Raw genomic sequence first — 24,070 nt, 5'->3', positions numbered from 1 at the left:
GGGACAGGAGGATACACATAATGCGGCAGGTCTACTGATATACCTTACTTACAGCCGTAACTGAACCAGTGTGGAAAAGGCTGCATCGGTCTCCCCAGCCACAACGCCACATTGGAATACACCACCATTTTCAGCAAAAGTCAACAAACCACACGCCAGTTTCGGCACACGTTAAAGTAAACTGTTCTACATAAAGTTGGCACATGAGAACCTTAAGATGGTATAATTTATACCCACATTCATTTGGTCAGATTGTTACTATGTGTATTTTTAAGTTTAACTATGTGCCTAATCAGCATTTTGGAAAGGTGTTGAAAGACTAGAATATTTTCTTTTCCTAGTAGTCATTATATTCTCCTGAAAGAAAGTCTGTACCCATATTTCTTTTAATGCTTTTATTGAAATGAGTTTAAATGTTTCCAAATGAGAATGTATCAAAGGCAATCAATGACAGATTAATTTTACTTTGGATTGAAACTTCGAAAAACTGCCTTCTACTCCACCATTCTGCAATATTCAGTGATAAACATTTGTAAATGTACTACAAAGCCAGCCTGCTTTGACAAAGAAATACTATATATTCTCAAAATCCTCTAACCAACAATCTTCCAGTCAGAACAAAGTAGCATAATATACATACTTTAAAAAAAATAAATAAAAACCACAACATGGCCAAACAGAATGATTCTAAGAGAAGAAGGTTTAACATCCAAAATAGCACTTCAATGCACTTTGCATCAAAAGCTAATTGTCAAGAAAAATATGCTGTCAAGAGGTGCAGTTTTAAGGTGATGGTTCTTTTCCCCTCCCAGAGACTTTACTGTGAACTCCCATGGTGCAGTTCCAAGTTTCTAACTGACCTGCAGAATAAAAAGATAATTTTGGTATCAAGCACATCAATTTAACATGGACACAGATATTAGCTTTCAATTTATAGGGAGTTAAGGTCAAATATCAGATATCAAGTGCCTGACAAAGATGAATTAAAGCACTTGCAATGATAAGGTTACATTTCTAATCAGTCAATAGTTTGTCTCAAAAAAGCCTGAATTAATCATGAGCTCTGTGTGGCCTAGCCTATTCAGAGATTCACATTTTAAAAATGCATAGGATAGCAACCAAATTCAATAAAAAGGAGTTTAACTTTCACTTGTGTTCCTTGAAGCAAACCTAATTCATAACCCAATGATTCAGGTTTCAAAATTCCCCTTTTCCTTTCCTACCTTACAACTCTCCAGCTGACCCAGAGTCTCTTATTCAACAAAATCCTAGAATATCCCAGCCAGCCAGGCTGTAGCATTCTTCTGAATCTCTCCCTGCTCGGCTTTTATTATGTTGATCTTGTTGGTCTCTCTGACTTCTTTTAAAATTTCCTTTCCATTTGCACACTATAGCTGAGAATGCAGAGCCAGACAGGCAAAGCATTCTCCTTCTTTTCCAGCCCTGTCCATCTCGGACTGCTCTCTGAATTCTGCAACATACACGTCCCAGGAATCAGATGGTCAGGGCAGAAGCAGCAGAGATGCAAAGCAGGCAAAGAGAAAATTCTCATTAGTGAGAGAGGGACCAAGGCTATTTGACATAGATGGTAATATAAACTAAGGCCCAGAGAGGTTAAGTCACTTGCCTGAAGTCACACAGCTGGTAAGTAGTGGGCTTTGGATTCAAATCCAGAGCATCTAACTCCCAAAGGCTAGACTTTTAACTACAATCTAAATATTCCCAAAACAACTGGTATCAGTTTGGTTCAAGTTGCATTTTTAGACTTACCTTGTTCTTTGGCTGTGTGTCCAAAGATACATTCTTTGATGTTTTCCTTTCCTTGGCATTTGCTTCCCTTGCAGAGCTGCTGGTGGCATTTTTATTCGTTGCTCCCCTTCCTAACTTGACACCTAGAGACAGACGTAGTAATCATATCTGTCTAAAAAAATTTTTTTTAAATGGGTCCACCCTCAGGTTTAGAGTCTTCCCTTCTACGGTGGTTTGTTCCCATCATCAAAGGGTCTGAGAAATGACTTCCCTGATTTCAGCGATGGAGGGAAATCGTCATAAATGCTCCTGATTCTTTTAAACTCAACCAGACAGAAAGATGTTATTACCATAACAGCTTTGACTTTACTTTGTGAGCTCACCTCCTAGTTTTACTTAAATTTCTCTCAGCGGATGGAAGTAAACAGGCTTACTCTGTTTGCGGGCATATTCTGCGGCTTTGGGTGCTGTTAACATGGCAAAAGGGTGCAGAGAGAGGCGGAAAGGTGGAGCTCGGGGAACCTGAAAGGAAAACAGTCCTGCTTTCAAAAGCTGCACCCACTTTGTGCTGTCAGTGGCTGCTTGTTATAGCTCTTGTTTCAGTCCTTGGTCTGAAACCCACTCTCCTTACACATTACTAGCGGGCCACTGAGAAGGCCCGTGTTTCTTGGGTCACGCACCTTCACACGCTGCCCTCTGCTGCTATTCTTTGCCTAGAAGGCCCCTGCACACCCTGATATGCCGCATGTGGTTCCCTTTACCTGGAATAGCCTTTTCCTCCTTTTCCACCTAGAGGCTCCTACTTTTCCTTTGAGATGGAGCTCAAATATCCCCTTTTCTGAGAAATTTGCCCCGTGTCCCCTCACCTCCACTCTTCAGTGCTGGCACCCTGCTCCCCACCCCACCAGAGGCTGAATCATCCACTCACTCATCTGTGAATGCAGAGCACATTGTCACGTAGAACACCCCCAGTGTCTCATAGTTACAGCCCGCTGCCTGTTGCACTGCATTGGGAACTTCCTCAAGGTGAAGACTGTCTCTTCATTCATTCATTCAACAAGTTTCCAGTGAGCACCTACTATGGGCCAGGCCCTGTTTTAGGAGCTCTGGTTGGTAAGACAGACAAGATTCCTGATCATACATTGTGATACATTTCATAAACGAAACAGTAGGATGTGCTAACAAGGATGTACTAACAGAAAGGACAGAAAACATGGATTAAACAATAAACGAGGTCATGTTCTCTTTATAGACAGGACAGGTTATAGGCACCTCAGCAGGGGTATTTCTAAATTTGACCTCAGCCTTTGACTCAAATGGCAAACATATTTATTGATAGTTCATGTCATATCCAGTGTTGTAAAGAATTAAACCTAAGCATGAATAATGGCTTCTAACCTCAAGAAGCACATAATGTATTCAGAAAGATGACCCTCAAACACAGAAAGTCATTGGAAAGAGGCTTCGTGTCAGTGTGGAGCAATGACAGCGGGGATAACAGCCCTGCAGGATGACGTATGCCAGGTACAAGGGAAAGAGAACTGGCTCGTACATTGATCTTCATGCACTTCTGCATGAGAAGACTCAAAATGGAGGCTTTTCATGTTCTAGATTTGTAACCGAGCAGGACCCTATGGGGCCTTCCTGGGACAGACCCTCTCCCCATGTCCTCTGCTTAGCTCCTCTCTGAAGTACCCAGATAACAATATCTCATGCATAATTCCTGAGTTTTTCAGATGCTAAAAAATTACCAAATGAAAGAAATTGATTACTTGATGATCATGAGCATGTGGCCGCCAGAACTTCTGGCACCTAACGATTAATGGTGTTGTCCACCCTGTTCCCTCAACATCAACCAATCGGAGTTGTGCACAAGTTGATCATGTACCCCACCTCCCTCACCTGGCCTTTAAAAATGCTTTGTTGAAATCCTTTGGGCAGTTCAGGGTTTTTTTTTTTTTGGCATGAGCCACCCGTTCTCCTTACTTGGTCCTGCAATAAACCCTTCTCTGCTCAAACTCTAACGTTTCAATTTGTTTGGTCTCACTGTGTGTTGCAGACACGAAGTTGTGTTGGGTAACAGTTTCTCTCTCCACTGTGGATGATAGAACCCAATGATAGTAAAGGTCACTTCCACATCACACGTTCTGCGAGTTCTGATAATCTGATGACTCATGCAAGCAGTTAATGGAGCTCTCTGTGGTTCATATGAAAAATTATGTTAAAAGTAGGATGAAATTGAAATCCTAAACCCAGAGTTAATTGGAGGATCTTTTTTCACTTAAAATTTACTTTCTGATAGCTTCATTGTGTCAATGTCAGAGTATTATTCTGATTGTTATTTCTCCATTCAAGTACTTACTGAGTGCCAAATTATGTCCAAAGCACAGTCAACAGAAATTTCTTCTAACCGAAGGGTAAGGAGGAGGAGAAGATGGGGATATGTAAAGGCATGTTGGAACTTGACAAGAAAAACAGGGGTATGTCCTTAAGGGATGAAGAGCCTAAACAGTCATCTTCACCTGCCTTTCAACCTTGAGCAGTAATGTATGAAAACATTTCTTTGATCTCACTGACATGAAGGGTGAAGCATTTCTCATCGGAAGTGTCAAAGCAATTGAACATATGCTTATGACAATCATATTTTCCAAAGTAAAAGCAGGGCATGCAGCCTGGAAAGGCAGTTTGTGCCCACCCAACAAATTTTGCAAATGTGGTTGAGATGTTGCGAAATCAAACTTTCTAAACATTTTAACGTTTACGAAGAAAAAGGGCAAATTTTAAGTTGAAAGAATGCTGGAAGATCTAGGACTTGACTGATTATATCCATTAGCAGTTTTTCTAAAAATTGAGGCTCTGTATAAATAAAAAAGAAAATGACCCAACAGAAAACTGGACAAAGATTTCAACAGGCACTCTACAAAAGAAGAAGAAGAAACATATAAATAATTGTCCACTGGTGATCAAGAGAGTGTAAATCAAGTCCACAATGGAAGCTTAACAGCCTGATAAACTTAAGCCTGAAAATATCAAGTCTCGGTAACAACCAGATAACCTCTATTGCAGATAGAAGTATTAATTGGTACAGTTATTTTGGAAGCGAATTTGGCCTTATAAGGAGAGTTGAGGATGCACATACCCTATGATGCAGCAATTTCAGGCCGAGGCACGTGCCACACAGAAACCCTTTCACTGTGCACCAAGAGACATATAAAAGAAATAATCTAAATATCTGAAACAGAAGAATATACAAATAAACCGTAGCACAGTCCCACAGTGGAATACTATCTGCAGTGAAAGTAAACTGTAGCTACGTGCAACAACATGGATGAATTTCTGCAACATAATGTTGAGTGGAAAAAAGCCCTCGAAGAATATATTTGCTTCATTTCATTTATATTGCTTCATTTACATATCTTGCTTTTATTTCATGTATATAAATTTCAAGGAACATGCAAAACTAAATAATATATATTGATTAGAGATGCATATGCGGTCAAACTATAAGGAAATAAAAGAGGATGATAAAAACACAATCTAAGATAGTGGAAATGGGGCAAAAGGAAGAATCTGGGGCTGGAGAGGATACACAGAGCGCAAAACAATGTTGATACTGTTCCGTTTCATGCACTTGGTGGACTTGCTTGTTTGCTTGGTCTTTATCTAACATATATGATAAATATTCATTTGGACATAACTGGTATTGAAAGCATGTCTTTTAATCCCTCATCACGAAGATTGGTCAATACTGAACTTTTGTTTAAATCTAGGTCCCCCCTTTTTTTAAATCACGAAACACTTTTTCATTTCAGTGCAGATCATGCTGAGTCAGCATCCTTCAAGAGGAGACACACAGCAGACTGGGGGTCTGTGCCTGGAGGCTGGGGCTGCAGAGATGTGTGAGGGTGGAAGATGGCCATTCTGCTGAGACCAGGTGGCTAGCAGCGGACTCCTATGGATAGGAGCAGGGAGGCTGGCCAGCCAGCGCAAGTGGGCTTGGAAATAATCATACTAATCTCGAAGACCCCCACCCCCCATGCCAGCATCACACACCTGATCTGCATGGTCTCACTGAATGCTCAGAACAACCTGGTGTGGTAATCATGCCTATTTACATGCAGGGGGATTGGGACTCAGGGATGTTAGTAACTTATCCAAGGCCACACAGCCAGTGAGTGACAGAGCTGGAACTGGACACCAGTCTGTTTGCCTCTGAAGAGCTTGCTTTAGACTTTGGGTATAAGTTTGGATGGAGTGGAATGATGGATGGTCAGGAAGAGACAAGAAAGGAGAGATTCTGATTTCTTCAGTTACCTCTCTTTATTTTTTCCCACTTTCTGTTACACCAGTTTTCACTCTCTCTCCCTTTCCTTTTCCCCCTCTTTCTCTGTCAAATGGAGCTCAAGAACATTTTTCTTGCTTGCTTTATTTATTAAAGGAAGATTTATGCTTCTTTTCTTCAGCTGAAAATTGAGCAGGACCTCTTATATTTATCTGATGTTAATTGCAAAATCCCCGCACTTACGTGAGGTCCTTAGCTGATTTTTTTTTCCCTACAGGTCCCACTTCCACAGCAGAAGAATGGCTCTGTCAGCAAAAAACAGCTCCAAATCAGGAGTAGAACCCGAAGCTTACAGAATTGAACCATTCTGGGTCCATGAGGCCTTTCAGTCACCAGGTGGCAGCAAATAGTCCCAAAGAAAGTCATTGAGCCCACACAGGATGCGTGTGGTACCAAGTGGCCAATTTTAACAGCCAGAAATTCTACATAATCTGATTAGTATTCAACAGGGCTTTAGACGCATGCTTGGGAAGGATTTTAGCTGTTGCTTGGGAGACAAGTTATCCGAAGGAATCAAAGGTCATTCAGATACTCGCAGCCGTTAGAAAGAAACCTTTGTCAATAACTATTTCGTGAACAACCCTACCTCCTAGTTAAAACCATATTTTGAAATTACGTTAAACCCTAAAGAACTGTTTTAAAATAGCTCTTACAATGTAATCTTTGAAAAGTTACATTCCCATCCAGAAGTCCAGCTAATTCCTTATTTAAGATGCAGAGGAGGTGCCTGAGTGGAGCTGATGTGTAGACACAAGAGAAAGGCCTGGGCTGGCGTCCCCGAGGCAGGGAGGGGCTTGTGAGGTCCATGGGGCAGACGATCCTCAGACCCTTATATCTGTGGCTCAAATCATATCACACCCTTTGTGATGATTCGTTGTCTAAAACAGTCAGTTTATATTGTATGAATAATGCTTGATGAGCTATTTAATTTTTGAATATTTAGAGAAAGTAGTCCTGAACTAGGTTTGATTTTGCCTCTTTCCCCAAAACCATCTGGGAGTTCAGGTCTTCTGAGCATCAGCTGCCCCATTCTCCTTGCTCGGCCCTGCAATAAATCCTTCTGCTCCAAACTCCCAGGTTTCGGCATGTTTGGCCTCACTGTGCATCGGGCACATGAACTTGAGTTGGACAACACCTCCTCTATGAGGATATAACTTATTTCCCTTCAGAGCTGGTCATTATGTAGTCTATGTGTACATCTGGGCTTTCTGTTATTGGCCACTGATTGTGGGGACAGAGACTGGGTGTAACTGAACAGAGAAGGTGCTGAATAAAGGCTCTTTAAAGAATAAGTGAAAGGCCAGATGGGTAGATAGAGATTGGCCAGCCTGCCTCTCAACAGTGTGGCTTCCCCTTCTGGTCCTTGTAACAAACCTGGCCATCTGAGCCACTTGGACATCCATGTCTGCAAATCTTCTTAATGGGTAACCCAGCCATGACTGGGAGTGCTGACAGTGCCGCTCCCTCCAGGATGAAATTTTCTGTATTTGCTCTCTGGCCACTTGAGTTGAGACCAGCCAACCAGAGGTGCCTGCTGCCTGCCCTAGACCTCCCCCAGGCACAGAAGGTGAAGGCGAGAGAACACAGTGTCTGAAACAGAGGGGCTTGAGCTCAGATATTTATGTGTATGTGTTATTGGGGTGATTTGAGGAAAGGGGAGAAGAGGGCAGCCTGGAAGGGAGAAAACTGCAGAAAAACAAACAGGAATGAAGCAGTTAAAGTCTGCTCAGCTCTCTAAGAAAACAAATGAGCTGGGCTTTCCTTAAAAGCCAAGAACAGCTTGGTCTCTGAGGAGCATTGGGCCTGGGGTGGCTTATGCCTCAACCAAGGTAGAATGTCAACTCCAGTATAAGATCCACCAGAAAGTCATCTTGTCTGACCTGCTCCCCCTTACATTCCCTGCGCCTACAACTATAATGAATGAATGAGTGAGTGAGTGAATGAGTGAATGAATGAATGGAATTGAAACCAGAGTGATCAGGGAGAAGGTGCTGATTTCCTCTGTATTAAGGGAATTTGAGTCTCAGATTCAGGGCCAGCTTACCAGTGCTAGGACAGTTGGAGTCAGTTACAACACTTCTGAGCAAATGCTTGACTCCTAGGCTGGACCTGGTGGGCTTTTGACCTTATATGACCCCACTGTTTGCAGTATGGTCTGCAGGTAAGAGAACATGGGAAGCAGCTTCCTGTGCCATAGCCTTGCCCCTGCCCAGGCCTCCCTCCCAAATCCTGGGTGGGGGGGAATCGACAATGTGAGCAGAAGGCCTTGTGTCAGGGTGTGGGCTCTCCCTGCTTCTCTCCCTGACTCCTCCACTTCACCCCTGCCCACCCCATCTTCCCTTTCCTTTTCCCTTTTCTAGAGGTATCAAAAGCTAAAATGATCAGTAAGTAGTTTACCTCTGAATAGAAACCCATGTTTCATTTTATTTTATTTATTTACTTTTGGGGGGGGTAATTAGGTTTATTTATCTATTTATTTTAATGGAGGTACTGAGAATTGAACCCAGGACCTTGTTCATGCTAAGCATACACTCTATCACTGAGCTATATCCTCCCCCACCTTTTTTTTTAAGAAGTTCATATTTTAAATGTTTACTAACTGTTCATACATTCATAAATAGCAAAACCTGAATTGGCCGTAAAGATCATTCAGAATATTCCACCTTTTTAAAGATCAGTATAAGGAAGCCCAAAGAGGGAAAAGGACCTAGTCAGAACTCCTCCCAGGTCCTGGACTCCCAGATCATTACTGCGTCTACTGTGCTGATTTCCAAGTAGTCTTGTGGGAAGGAGAAATGTGGCAGCAGCGTGCTAGGTGAGTTATCATGAGGATGAAATTTGTAGATCTTGTCCTAGTTCTAGAAGGTAGGAGAGTGCTTAAATTGACCAGATCTGCATCATAAAAAGTGTAAGTGACAAACTGTGTTAATCAGAAACAGAGGCAGAATCTAGACTCTTAAGACAGGTGCTCAGTTGGCTGCCTTTTCTCAGCCTAACCAAAAATGCATTTGTTATGACAAATGTAGTCCCTTATGTAAGGAAAGCATCTTATAAACATTTATTACTGGAGTAAGATATGCGTACATCTGGTTTTGTACATTTTGATATAAAACTGTTATTTTGTGCCTGAAAATGCAACATTATGAATTTACAAAATAAATTCTCTCTAAAAATCCCTTATACTGGTGGTCTCAGGTAATCCCTACCTTGATAGCACCAGAACTGGCAGAAGAATCAGCCCCATAAATTTTAAAGACTTCCTCAATTGGGATACTGTTCTGTTAAATAACAACAATAACAACAAATATGTTATCATATCACGGCTCTTCTTTTATTATAAAACAAAGCTATTATAGCTCCAGTACGTCTAGTACCATGCCTGAGAGCATGGGCACCAAATAAATAATTTCCAAATAAGTGGATAAATCAGAGTATCCTAATGCCAATTACTTATGTGTTATTTTTCCCCTTAAATAAATGTTTTCACAATACAATATAGAAGTCAGTATTTTATTTATTATATCTTTAAAAATAAAACATTTAATATTAGTAAATTCTGAATATTTAGAAATATTGGTTGAAAAATAAGTATGCATTAATATCAAAACGCACATTGTAGATACAAAATCTCCATACATGCACGGTGTTCACTTCCTTACCATTAAGATTCCAGCGTAAGATGATAAAATCATTGCTTCTCGTTCTCTGTGGTTTGGATATATGGGTCTACCCCAAAATGGCATTTTCCTAAAGGGAATTGAATAAGTAAGAATGCAGGGTTTACCCTTGTTCTTTTGATGCCTGCTAAGGTTGTGACAATAATCATAAGTGATAAGTAACCGCCAGTGGCCGTGTGCCATGCACTTATTTACAAAACTGATACGATCAATCCATCATCAGTAAAGTCTACCCTTTGAATTTTGAATCTTTCAACAGTGCTGATGAATTTGCCCTCCTCTATCCATGTTCCCGCAGCTATCCATCATTGGCAGACTGGCCACTATGGTGAGCAGTTATGACTGTGCCAACCAGTTTCCTTTCCCCCTCCTGTGGCAATTTGCTTGGGGATAACTGCCCTACCCCACTGGGTACCTCTATGCTTCTAGAGAAGCTGACAACAGCCCTAGAGGCCAAGGATGGAAAACACACCATGGACTAAGCTAGTCAGCGTATTCCATCCCCTACTCCCCCTACTCCACCCCCAGATAAATCAGAGCAAACAGAGTCATTGAGATATAATTCTGTGATTTTTCAAAAATGCATTCTCCCTTGGACTGAATGTTGTGATAAAGTGGGTTGAAACTAGGAATAGTGTCCACCCAGGGAAAACAGTCCAAAGGTGGATCCTGACGACCTGGCTTGAGTTTTGAGTTAAGCCATGCCTGATGTGGACCTAGCCATGGACTTGTCAGTTACAGAGGAGATAAATCCCTCCCCTCCTCCTCTCTCTGTGTCATTTTCTTTCTTCCCTGCTTTTTTTTTTTCCTTAACTCTGCTCAAACTGGATTTTCTGCTGATTACAACTAAACACTGGTACAGTCATTCAGGACGAGGTGTGCATTCTAAAGCCACGGAACAGAAAAAACAACTGGCCTCTGAAACAAGCAGTTCGATCCTGGCCTCACTAGTTTCATGTTCTTCCCAACTGAGCTGGTCTGCCTGGCACACACGGGAGAAGATGCCAAACATTCTGGAAAGGTTCTAAACAGCTGTGACTCAAACCACTCAGCTCAGGCACACATCTGGTCAAATGCTTAAGAAGCTGTGTTTGATAGTCCTTAGGAAAAGATTACAGACTTTACCCACAGAACTGATCATTAAAAAAAAAAATCAAGGCATGTACACAATAAAGCACAGTCATATTTCTCAGGCAGAACATTCTATGCAAGAAAGATCTGCATCTGATGGAAAACAATTAACAGAGATGCAAAATATGTAAGCATATACATGACTTCCTTGAATTGATGACTGTGGGGTTTCTTCAGGTTTCTAGTTGGAAATAGATGCTCACCTGCAGTATTTTCAAATCAGAGTGCGTCATTGTGGAAGATGCCAGATAGAACTTCCTCTGTCGCTTCTCATAATCACACATTAGAAAAACCAAAACCCCAAACCATTCAACTTACACTTCCTCCCGTTCCAGCCAAGTTAAGTCTTCTTTGTGATCCAGCCATTGCAAAGCAACATGGATGGCCAAGTCATAGTGTGCCTGGGGACAGGAAACACAGAGAGCAAAAGGAACAGCTTAGACATGGGCCGAAGCACGCCCTGGGCCCGATGACAATGGCATTGCTAAGCCTAGTCTACTGTTTCGTCATGTCCACAATGGTGAGGATCATCAGCTGTGTCCAGTAACCTGATGCTCAGACAGAAATAACCAGGGATCTACAGGCACCACATTTACCTCCCACTAGAGCAGTTTCCTCTATGTATGGGGTTGGTGAAGCGGGGGCAGGAAAAGAAGGGATAGATTCATGGAAAGAATACTAAACTGGGAATCAGGGAATCTGGGTTCAAATCCAGGCATGGCCAACAATGAGTGATATTTTATCCTTGGGTGAACAATTGATGTTCTCTGGGCCTCAGTTTCCTTGAATTTTAAAATAGAAGGTGAAGGTGGAGGAGGAAGAGGGACATAGAGGACAATTTCTAACTCTGTGAGTAGAACATCAGAGATGTGCTCCCGAGGGCACGGTGGAGGGCTGTGCCTATCTGGGAAGCTGGGGGAATTCCGGGAGGCTTCAAAGAGGAGGTCTGGGCTTAGGAGGGCTTAAAAAAAATTTTTTTTTAATTAAAAAAAAAACAACACAAAGAGGAGGCCTTGGTGGAGCTAGGGCTTAAAGGATACGGAGAATTTCTATAGACAGAGAAGGACTTCTCAGGTGGAGGGTCTAGTAGAGCCAGAGAACTGAAAGAAGACCTGGTTAAGTGACCTGCTAAGAGTCTTACATGCAGTGAAAAGCTGAGGACCGATTCGAATGCTCATTCCTAGCCTACCGACCACATTTCCTGGTAATGTCAAAGGGTATTCACCACTTATCTATCAAAACATTTCTTCTCTCCTCCCCATCCCCAGCCCCAACCCCAGAAAAGGGAAGGTCAATTTCGTTTTTGTGTTTTCAGATGGGCTCCAAGGGGCTAACTCTAAAATTCTCTCAATGGTATAATTAGAACAACGTAATTATTTCTTTCAAGGACTGAACCAAGCTAAAATAAGAAAGAAAGGAAGAGAGAAAGGAAGAAAGGGAGGAAGGGAGAAATGGAGGAAAGAAGAAAGAGAGAGAGGAAGGAAGGGAGGGAGGGAGGGAAGAAGGAAGGAAAAGGAGGATTGTGATCATTTGTTGAAACCTAATCCAAAGACTGATGCCTGCACCAGCACCATTGGCATCACCTGTTTGCTTATAAAAAAATGCAAATTCCCAGCCCCTCCCTAGATTTCCTGAATCAAAACAGCCTAGTAATACGACCTTATTAAAGTTTGAGAAGCACTTGTCTAATTGATTTAATTTCTCCACTTCATATGTGCGCAGAGAAGTCCTTTAGAACACCAAGCCTTAACTGCTTATTTAGCTCCAGGGAAAACAGACAGGGATGGGGGGGGGTGGGAGGGACGGATAATCCCTTCTTCCTCATTAGTGCAAGAGCAGTAAGTAAGCAGCATAAAAAAGCTGACGATTTACTAATCTCTTTTGAATTAGATCTTTACACAGCTTCCTTAATTTATGTGAAGTGAACTTTTATTACATAACATGACTCTGAGTTTCAAAATGAATAACAAAGGATTTTAGGATTATGAAATTCTTTGGTTTTCTCCATTAATGCACATGGTAAAAACATGATTGTATTTGAGAACTACATGAGAGCTAACCTTGTCAAAAAGTTTTTAACATCCTGCATGTCACTTTTGTAGTCATTTTGCTTTTTAATCTCTCCTAACAGTAAATAGCAAAAAGTCCCATGATTTATTTTCTTATTCTCATGAATAAGTTGAGAAGACCACATGGACAACCCTAGGATAAGAAGATGAGGAAGAGGACATGCTGGGGGATCAAGGTCAGCCTTGTTTAGGATAGACAGTAGACCCTTGTTCTGTCCCCTCAATACACATAGACACACATGTGACTCACTGCAGCATGCTTTTCTTTACCATATCATCTAGAAAGGTGAGTTGCCTTCTTCCTTTTGGGTCAAATTCATTTTCCCGAAGTCTGATGCCAATATAATCTCCCCTCAAAAGCAAGAGAGCAGAATTGAACCAGCAGGAATGACATGGGAGCGCAGTTTGCAGAAGGTTCCTTCCCAACCCCTCCCTCCTCCACCAAAATACAAGAGAAGTCTGGTGGCTGAGTTAATATTCATTTTGATTTACATGGCCATTCTGCAATGCTGCAGGTTTAAAGTGTCTAATCACAATGACCAAATCACAGTTATCAAAAAATTAAACTCACAGAGAACTGAATTTATAGGAAAGCAGGGAGTATGACAAACTCCCATAGGCAGAATAGACTTTACAAAACTGAAAAGATTTACACCCACTGTTTAAAATAAAGATTCCCTTGCTGCCTGTGCTAAACTCAGACAGAATGTCCAAAATTGATAAATTCCAGATGTATGATATTCTGTACAGGTATGTTATTTTGCCCAAAGGCTTTTCCCCATCAGAATGCAAATACTCTTAGGAGGAGTTATACATAGAAACCTATTAGTGATTCCCACTTAGCCTATCCTTATCAGATCCTTTCCTAATGGGCTTTTAATAAGGGGAGGTTGAATAAGGGCCCTGGGAGAAAAGAAAAGGGGGCTACCTTGGGAAAGTCGAGAAGAGGGACTGAATGTAGGAAAAAGGACTCTGGGGTTTCCAAGGTCGATCTCGGCAAATCTCATAATGTTACATAAGGACAGTTCTGTTTCTCAAGGTGTTTACCAAATACTTTAGGCAAATTCCTGTGATGAGGATAAATTGCTTTTGGCTTCTAAAAGTTCTACTTCTGAGTCATTAAGCTATTCTAGATTGATACAAATTCTTGAAGTTTTGCTTTGTAATTCCAAGACACTTTATTTGTGTCTTGGATTCCTAAATGGATTCTTGGGATATAAAATTAATTTATATCAGTTTTAAAGTTCCAGATCTTTGGAGGAGATATGTAGAGGAATGGGCATTCCTAATTAAGGTTTGTTCTTAATACATTGGTCTCCAAATAAATACATGTAAATGTGTGAATTCATACATAGTTTATTACAGCATTTCTTAAAGACGTGTGAAAAGATAATTCTCTTAGCAGGCAGAGAAAGGATATTTAATAGGGACTGTGATAAGGTCTTTAATGAAAAAGATATTATTGTTGTGCCTATAATCATGAAATAGAACATAATCATTTTTCCTCCTTTTATATGGTCTGTAATTTTCACCAACCTCTTAACAAAGTACCAAGTCAGAGATACGCTACCACAGGAGAAAAAAAATTTTTCCATGGGAAAACTTAATGTTTTCTCACATGTTTAAAACAAAGTTCAGATGGCAAAAAAAAAAAAAAAAAAAAAAAAAAAAGGAGATGAATTATTTAATCAGTAAGACTGACAATAGAAGAAGCAGAGGCTACAATTTAAATGCTGGGCCCTTGGGTCCATTTTTCAGAAATCTCTCCTAATATCTGTTACCAGCAAGGCCCTTTCAAAGGCACATCCTTCCCAGCACAGGCTGGGGCTGTGGGCTTGGATCTCAGGCTCTAAAATGGGGATGCCTCGGATGCGCACGCTGCTGGCAGAAACATCCTCCCAAGAGATTCAGCATCCTGCTTTGCACTACGTGTGAAGCCTCTCGGGCAGGAAAGCCAGATCAGCCGGCTTTCTCCTATAGCACAGGAATAGCTTCTTTCTTAGAGCTTTACCCTCCTGCTAATAGCTGGACCATCCATGACATAAAACCCACCCAATGTTGAGTGTAATAAATGAAAGTTATTCTCAGACTTACAGGAGCTTTTTCATTTCCTTCTTTAGCAGCCTTCTTTCCATGATTAAAGGCTTATCCAGCTGAGCAGGTATCTGCAGCTTACACTGCACCTGTTATCCTTTGGAAAGACCCAGCCTCTCCGAGCCTAGAAGCTACAGCAGCAAATCAGAGAGGATTTGAGTTAGGGATGCTATCACTCCCAATACCAGTCATGGAATCCTAGGCTCTGGAAGGGATCCGAGAGTTGTAGGCCTCTTATCCAGCAGGTTCCAGGTCAGAAATCTGTCTGGAAGCCAGTACACTGTACCTTGAGTTTATCTGATGCCTCTTATTCCTTCCAAGTTTTTTCAATATTCATCATTTACTTATCCTTGCAAGAAACTAGCAAGTAAAACCAACACGGCTCATGTAATCATAGATAAGAGTGTTTGGGCAGAACCATCCAAACACAGATCGTCTGCGATCTGAATATGTTTGAGTTCTGTATGTGTTCAGCATAATGACTCCCAGTGAATCTAGCTGGTTCATGGCTCATAAGAGTTTCCTATAGATCCCATGTACAACTTCCTATGGCCAGGAGGCCCTGGTAAGAACATGGGGTGATGGCAAAGGTGAGGCCGTGTCTTCAAGTCTCACCCCCATAATGAATTCCTGAAGAGGATATGAAAGGGCTGGCAGGGATGGGTGGCGAGGTTTCTCCACAGGAATCTCTGTAAAGTCCTGGTTTTTGAACTATGTAATGCATTGCCTACTTTAAAAAACTAAGTTGGGAAACTCCACCTGAAGGTAACTGGTGGTGCCTGGTCTCCTACAGCAGAGCTGACCCTCACACACTCACAGCTCAAAGCCCCAAGGATGCTGCCTACCTGGGGAAACAAGGCACCAGCCCAGGCCTCTCCAGGTGTCCCCCGCAGAGCACCCCACTTCACTCCCCCTGTCCTCATTCACCTCGTCCTCCAGCCCCATCCAGGACCCAGTGGCCTTCCCTCTATCATCATTGTTGCAATTGGCTCAGCAGCACCTGGACTTGGGGCGTCCGGGTGAAGAATTAAAGTTCAGGTGATGGGGTCAAACAGGATCTGAAGTCATAAAAAGGAGTTTATTTTGAAAATCATCACTGTTGAATGAAATGCCCTAGGAGAGGGTGTAAATGTGATATCAACTTTATCTGCAATGTTTAATTTCTTAAAAAAGATTGTAATTTTTTAAAAAAGATTCTTAAGCAAATTGTGATGGTTAATTTTCTGTGTCAGTTGGCTAGGCCAGTGTGCCCAGATATTTGGTCAAACATTATTCTGGTTGTTTTTGTGAAGGTGTTTTTTGGATGAGATTAACATTTAAATCAGTAAACTTTGAGTAAAGCAGATTACCTTCCATTGTGTGGGTGGGCCTCATCCAATCAGTTGAAGGCCTTAAAAGACCCTCTCCTGAGCAAAAGGAATTCTGCCAGCAGATTGCCTTCAGACTTTAACTGCAACTCTTCCTTGAGTCTACATCCTGTCACCCCACCAGATTTTGGACTGTCCAAATTACTACAATCACATGAGCCAATTCCTTAAACTGAATTTCTCTCTACATATATATACACATCCTGTTAGTTCTATTTCTCTGGAGAGCTCTGACTAATACACATAAAAGAAAAATTGTTAACATTTGTTGACTCTGGGGTGATAGGTCTGTAGCTGTTCATTATATTACCTTCCGTACTTTTGAAATTATGCATATGTTTTTAAATCACTGCTCTAAAAATGACTGGGGAAAAAAAACTTAGAAACTTTTGAGGGGAAAATTAGAGCATATAAACATTAAACTTCATTTAATTCAGCTCTCCAACAATAATCAGAGAGGAAACAGGATGCTACTGATTTAAATAAATTCTTCACCAAACCAGTTTAATTATTGTGGGCCATTCTTGCTGCTGCTACATCTGCTAATGCCTTGGATAGGACGTAGAAAAGGGAATAAAGTAGGAGCATTCCATAGGAAATGGATTAACTATAAAGACAGTGATATTGCTCTCTACTAGAGAGTCAACTGGGACAGGAGACTGCAAGCCAGAAAGGTTGCCTTGTGGCCTAGACCAGGAAAAGCACTGGACCTGGGGAGGCCAGATGCCGGAATATGGAGTCCACTCCACCACTGACAATGTGGCCCTGGCCAAGCCTCTTGGCTTTTCTGGACCCCACTCTCTGGTGTCGTCTAAAATGTGATGAGCCTAGTTAACGTCACCCAGAGGTCTTTTCACCTTAACTTTCCACAACTTTATAAAGGCTAGCATGTTATCATTCCTCTAATTCAATAATTTTAAAAATGTTTGTTGGTAAAAAAAAAAATCTGTCTTACCTCAATTCCTTGACAGGTGAGAGAGGCGCTTCCTTAGCTTAGAAGCCTTTTCAAAAAGCAAAAGATTCAGCATTTGCTTTAACCTATTCTTGCTTTGTAATTCTGAGCCAGCGCCTTGAATTTTGGACACACAAATTATAAAACTTGGGTCTCTTGGTTGTTGGGACAGCTTCCTCTTAGAGCCATCCCCCCTCCCTCTACAATTCAATGTATCATAAGATGCAAAGATTTTAAAAACATGAGCATCTTCCATTCTCATTAGGTTGGAGGTCAGGAGACCCTGGGAGGCTGCCAACTAGCTGTGTCACCTTGGACAAATGAATTTGCCTCTCTGTGTTTGTGTGTTTCCCCCTCTGTAAAACAAGCACTAAAGGACTGGAGAGGTCCTGCCAGCTGTCGAGTTCAGTGACGGACATTTGTTTGGTTGAAAGAGGGACTCTGTTCAGTTTAGACTGAATTCAGCCAGTCATCCTTCTTTTCTGTCTATGGAACATAAACGAAAACAAGACTCTAGCTGGAAATACACATAAGAGAACTACTGGAAAGATTCCAGCTCTCTCAGGCCTTAACCGTTTCATAGAAACCAACTCCCCCGCAGTCACAGCCCCCATATTCTACAGGAATAGCGCGCGGAGGAACATCTGCTCACTCGCTGCATGTCCGAGCTCCGCGGCCCCGCATCTATGGGGCAGGTCTCCAAGGCTGTGTTCTGTTAACGAATTCCCCTTTCATAATCTCTCACCAGTCGGAGTTGATCCCAGTGCTTTTGTTCTCTCTGTGCTTCGTGCTTCCGGAGGCGTGCTTGAGCATGGACGGGAGCTGGTGCTCACAGACATCCAGAAAAAATACTTTTTTTTTTTTTTTTGGTTGCTAGGAAACAGTGACTGAACGAAAATGTGTGTGTGTTTTTAATATTCCTACATATCCTGCAGGAGGGTGGAAAATCGTATATTTGGGACAGGAGTATGATCCTGACCTGGAGTTCACGGATCCTTTTACTGGAGCAGGCGTCAGTTTCCCTTCTGAATGATTCATGGAAAGCCGAGAGGGTGCAGGCCGTCCAACCCTACACGCCGGAGAGTTTTGTAGCACTTGGCTGCAGACCCTGGAGTCAACTGACCCCGCAAGGATTTCAGGGGGAGCCAGTGAACCTCTGGCTCCTCACACACTTAGGTTGATTCTACTTGGTGACCACAGACACAGGGCAGGGAAATCCTGAAGATCCATCGTCTTTCTCTCCTACTAAGTGGTCTCCCTCCTCCCACACTGGCCTCCTCATCTTAAACGCTTCCTCCTTTGCTTAAAGCTTGCAGATGGTGTCCCTTTGCTCTGAGAATAAGATCTAAACTCCTAGCTGGGGCCTGTGAATGGGCGCCCTTCATGCCCTGGACAGGGGCAGACTTTGTCACTCTGGCCTCTCCAGGCCTGGGTGTCTGTCATCATTACCACTTAACCCTCCTTTCCACTCCTCTGCGCGACCAAATCTCTTGTTTCCCTGATATCTCAGCTGCTCTCTGAGTGACAGTGACACTAGATTTTATAGGCTAGTTGTTCACTCCACATTGAATTTATATTGTACTCAGAACATTCCATGTTTTGTGAGCCTAAAATTTATACAACGTGGGGGCCCCCTTTAAGGAAATAAATGCAAAATTGTGACTACAAGGTTGAATGTTTATTTTCAAGGGAAAAATTCAGGTTTTCCTCTAGTGTGGCTGTTTACAATTTGTTTTAAATTATAAAGTATTAGAATAAACTAAGAGTTATTTTTCAGCTTATTGACTCCATGTTGATAACGTCTTTATTCCGTTTTCCACAGTTTCCTGCTCAAGACATGCTCCTTCCCCAGGGCGCCTTGAGAACTTTACTCTTAATCTTACTAGGCTTGTTCCTCCCTTGTCCTCCCCTCACCCCCACACCCTCTCCTACATTCTCCTTCATCCCCGTCCCACATCATAGTGGTTATTTCTTATTCTACTTATTAATAGATGGTGGTGCTTATTAATATAGTGTTTGCATCTTACTCCGTTGTATTGATTCATCCTTTGCTCTTTAAAAGTACTCTCTTAGTGTGTTTATGTTGAATCTCCTTATTTTGATGGTGAGGTCCCACAGTGTAAACATCATGCTTTCTATCTGTGTGCTCCCCCCAAAAGATTCATGATAATGCTGTGTGTTTATCATGCATTCACTAAATATTACCTGGCATGGGAAAATTTTTTTTTTCTGTTCTGAAAGTAATGAGAACTCTAAACATATTTAGCAGATAAAATCTCTGCTCTCTCATTTATATGAATGTTCTTGCCCTCCTTGGTTGAACAATTGGGTGGTGGGGGTGGGGGAGGTGGTCAGCAGAGGTTGACCAGATGGTAGCATTTTTAGCATTTGCATTTGGTAGGGGTTAAAAAACTGCTTGTACATACAAGCAGTGTATAGTAAGTTGGCATTAATGAGCACAGTATTTTTCCATGGGAAAAAAAAAGATGAGTTTTAGTCATCTTCTCTGTGAATACAAGAGACCAGACATTGAAGGGTAACAAGGCTATGGCCATGCTCACCTTAGGATTCTGACAAGTCTGAACATATCTGGGCAAGTCTGGAGGACCAGGGACTGCAGAGTTATACCAAGATTCTCTTTGCATCAGTGGTTCTCAACATTGGCTATACTTTAGAATCACCTGAGGAGCTTTAAATACTCCCCAGGACAGTTAACTCAGAATCTCTGAGGGTAGGACTCAGCCATCCATATTCTTTAAATTTCTCCAGGGTTCCAACATGCAGATGAGGTTGGGAACCACTGACATGTAAAGGACCAAGAGACACTGTAGGTAATGCTCCGTTATTGCAGTTACACTAACCTTTAGTTTGACGGACCATTCTTTTCACTTCCAAAACAGACATGAAGAAGAGATGGACCACTTTTCCCCCTTGGTCTTTGTCCCCTAGATATGATGCACAGCACTATGTCAGTCTACTTACTACCAGTCCAAAGATGAAGCTAGTATATGGATAAGGGCAGAGGCAAAAAACTTCCAATTATGTGTTTTTGTGTTCTAAAATTCTTGTTTTTAAGACAATTCTTATTTTTAAAGCCAGTTTTAGTTGGAGGTTAAGAGTAATTTTAGCCAAAGCCATTTTAAGTGATACACTCACCTAAATGTAGCCCCAAACTCATGTCAGGATCCTCAGCAGGAGGGATTGCAATAGAAGAGTGAATAAAAATAAAAAGCATATTTTCCCTCTGATCACTGTGGGACTTTGGGAGCACAAGTTGCCAGCAGCAATGGTACCACAGCTTCTGCCACGATGGGAGGTAATATCATCAGCAATGGCAGCAAAACAGGAAGTCATTCTTAATCTCAGATATCAACAGCTTGGGCATGAGGCATCAGTAGCTTTGATGCAGATGTTTGTAGGGAAGGGAAAACTTTTCCTCTATCCTTTTATGTTTTGTAGCTGGGCCCTGCGATTTAAACTGATGAAAGACAGATTAACAGGTGAAAAGGCATATCAGCTCATACTGATGTTGATATTTGTATGTGCATAGTGATTCCCAGGAAAGAAGTGATAACCCAAAGAAATGATTAGACTTGGGGCTTTTAATTTATTTCCATTTTAACAAAGAGCAATAAATTGTGGACAAAGGAAAGGGGTTTTGGGCTTCCAAGGATGATAAATTGTAGAAAAGTGACTAAAAATGTGTGGCAGTAATTAACAGTTGTTTAGTAAGGTTTGTTTATGCAGATGCATTTTGGTACTCTCTCTGTCTTGAGTAATAATAGCTGTTTTCTTCCACTTTCCCCTTTGGTAACCGTAAGTTGGTTTTCTATGTCTATGAGTCTCTTTCTGTTTTGTAAATAAGTTCATTTGTATCTTTTTTTTAGAGTCAACATATAAGTGATATCATATAAGAAGATCTTAATAGCATCTACCTTATGAAGCTGTTATGAGAACTAAATGGGTCATTTATGTGTACGACTTAGAATGTTACCTGGCATATCAAAACTACTTATTGAATGCTAGCTGTTAATTAAATTTTAACCAAAATAATATGCTATACTGTAAATCCCCTCTCCCCCATTAAAAAATCTGAGCAATAAGATAACTGAGATTGACCTCGGTGTTTCATAATTTTTCAGACCACCCGCTATTTTGCCAAACTGAACCATTTCCTATCTTCTTTAAATATTTATATTATCAAAAACAAGGTTTTTATAACTCTCCCCCAAATAAAATTACAATATAACACAGAATACGCTTTTTTTTAACTTTTTTTATTGATTTATAATCACTTTACAATGTTGTGTCAAATTCCAGATTTCAGCACAATTTTTCAGTCATTCATGGACATATACACACTCACTGTCACATTTTTTTCTCTGTGAGTTATCATAACATTTTGTGTATATTTCCCTGTGCTATACAGTGTAATCTTGTTTATCTATTCTACAATTTTGAAATCCCAGTCTATCCCTTCCCACCCTCCACCCCCCTGGCAACCACAAGTCTGCAGAATACGCTTTTATCAAACAGCACACCTGACCTCTCCCTCCCTGCTGCCATTTGTTCCTTACCTTTCACCATCACTTGAGAATCACTGACCTAATTAGCAGTTGTAGATGGGATCCTGAAAGCCAAGTACACCTCCTGCACCAGCTCGAGGAAGTTAATTCATCTCAGAGTCACGGAGTCAAGGAGAAGCCCTTTTAATTTTCTTTCTCATCTCAGATCACTCAGTCATCAGCCGCTTCCCTCTCCCCTTCCTGCTCAGAATCCAGTTTAACCATTACCTGTAAGTGGACTGGATACAAGATTTCAGAGTGTAGTAAGACTTCTAAGGTGGGCTTGTTTTTTTTTGTTTTTTTTTTTTCTTTTGTTAGTGGAGGTACTGGGGATTGAACCCAGGACCTCATGCATACTACGCATGTGCTCTACCACTGTGCTGTATACCTCCTTGGGCTTGGTTTTTAAATGTGACCTGTTTTCCTCAGCCACATCAGGTTGGGGCAGAGTTTATAATAGTGTTTCAATAGTGATAATGAACGATGTTAATACACTGGTTCTTTCCCACAGAGTTAAGGAAGCTTCAGTTTCCCACTAACCCTTCCCCAGAAACTCAGAAAGTTCCATGGGGTCCTCTCGGCTGTCTTGTCTAGTTTTATTCTCCACTCCTGTAGTCCATCTCATGCTCCCCAGTCACCACCAACATTCCCACCTCCACTCCCTCAATTTGAGTGGCTTGAGAGTCTGTTTACTCTCAGGTTTTTAGGAACGAATCATAACACCAACTTGCTTCCATGGCCCCAGTCACCCTGTCATCACCTCTCTCGGCTGTAGGGAAACTCCACCCCACACAAGCCTGGGTTCATTCCTCTTTACAGTTTGCAGTTCATTGCTGCCTGATGGTCTTGGTGACTCACAGAATCTGATGAGTTTGATTTTGGCTTTTGGTTAGTGTTTTAAGCAGCCTTCTCTCGCTAAGACTTTGTTATACTCCCCGTGTTCAAGGACAATCTGAGGACCCCCGTGATCATACCTGTATACTTACAAATGACCCCTTTCCTGTTTTTGGATGGTTCTGCAGAATTCTTGAGTAAAGCTTGAATATTTTTACTTGGCCCATGGCGTGAATTCTTTCTGTGAATCTCCTCCATCCCTGGAGCAATTAAGTGCTAGAATCCTGGGTGAATATGCTCAAGAAACCCTAGATACATGTGAATTTGCCGCAGGTACATGATTTAGATTTTCTCTGAGATCCCTGTTTTATAAAGTAGGGCTTTTCAGGTACGTAAATAAGATTTGGGAAGAATAGTCAGACTGGTTAATTTAATTCTTATTACATTTGGCTTTTTTAAAGTAATTAGTTAAGATGATACAAGTAATTCTCAAATATACCTTGTTAAGAACTCAAACGGTATAGAAATATATTGAGTCAAGTATGGTAGCATCCCTCCATTTCCCTCCCCTGCAAACTTTTTTCTCTAGCTGTAAGCACTATCACATCACTCAAGACATTATACTAAGCATTTACATATGTAGGTAAATATAGAAACACTTGTGGCATTTTTAAATATAATTGGATTATGGTGATATTTTGTGCATTTCCTCCACCCCCTTCAAATATGTCTTAGAAAGCTCTCTTTATTGGGCTAAACGTACTTCATTCTTTTTAACTGCTGTGTCTATCCCATAGTGAAAGCACATGGTCGTATATTCACCTCTTCCTCTACTGAGAGACACCCAGGTTGTTTCTAATTGTTTGCTACAGTAAGCAAAGCCACACTGACATTTAGGGAAGGGTGCATTTAAATATTGATAGAAACTGGTAGAATGGCTGTCCCATTCACTTTCCCCCTAAAAGTGAGTGGACTTTAGAGTCTCACTATCAACTGACTCTCCCTGCATGACTGAGGGATTGCCAGGATTTTGCATGAGCAGACAGAGCAATTTTGGCAAAATTTCCAGAGGATATTGGACCCCTCGGCTATTGAAAGCAGTCCTTCAACTCCTGGGTTGCAGTGTCTGCCCCAGAAGGAGGTGAAGAAGGCTTTGTACCCTTGTGGTTTCTGAGGTTAGCTTTTCCTTTAAGGCCTGGCAGGTTTCCTTCCCATGCTGTGAAATTATTAAAAATATTTTCAAAGCATGTTTCCTAGCCACAGCAGTAGTTTGTGTTCTGTTGAAGTGTG

At 41.4% G+C, this 24,070-nt stretch overlaps 1 protein-coding gene across 1 annotated transcript; it reads right to left on the bottom strand.

The window, feature by feature from the left end:
• Positions 1-332: 332 nt before the first annotated feature.
• On the bottom strand, positions 333-15,181 carry C4H2orf80 (chromosome 4 C2orf80 homolog). Its single transcript, XM_010985433.3, has 8 exons — positions 15,063-15,181; positions 13,239-13,320; positions 11,218-11,300; positions 9,751-9,838; positions 9,298-9,369; positions 2,184-2,271; positions 1,771-1,892; positions 333-860 (listed from the first exon to the last, which is right to left on the bottom strand). Exons 1-8 carry the CDS (start codon positions 15,101-15,103, stop codon positions 852-854), a joined length of 585 nt encoding a protein of 194 aa, XP_010983735.1. The 5' UTR covers positions 15,104-15,181; the 3' UTR covers positions 333-851.
• Between the last annotated feature and the right edge of the window lie 8,889 nt (positions 15,182-24,070).

Source organism: Camelus dromedarius, chromosome 4, assembly GCF_036321535.1.
Source record: "Camelus dromedarius isolate mCamDro1 chromosome 4, mCamDro1.pat, whole genome shotgun sequence".
NCBI lineage: Eukaryota > Metazoa > Chordata > Mammalia > Artiodactyla > Camelidae > Camelus > Camelus dromedarius.
Note: the sequence above shows the minus strand (reverse complement) of the source record. Positions and strands in the feature narration are given on the sequence as shown.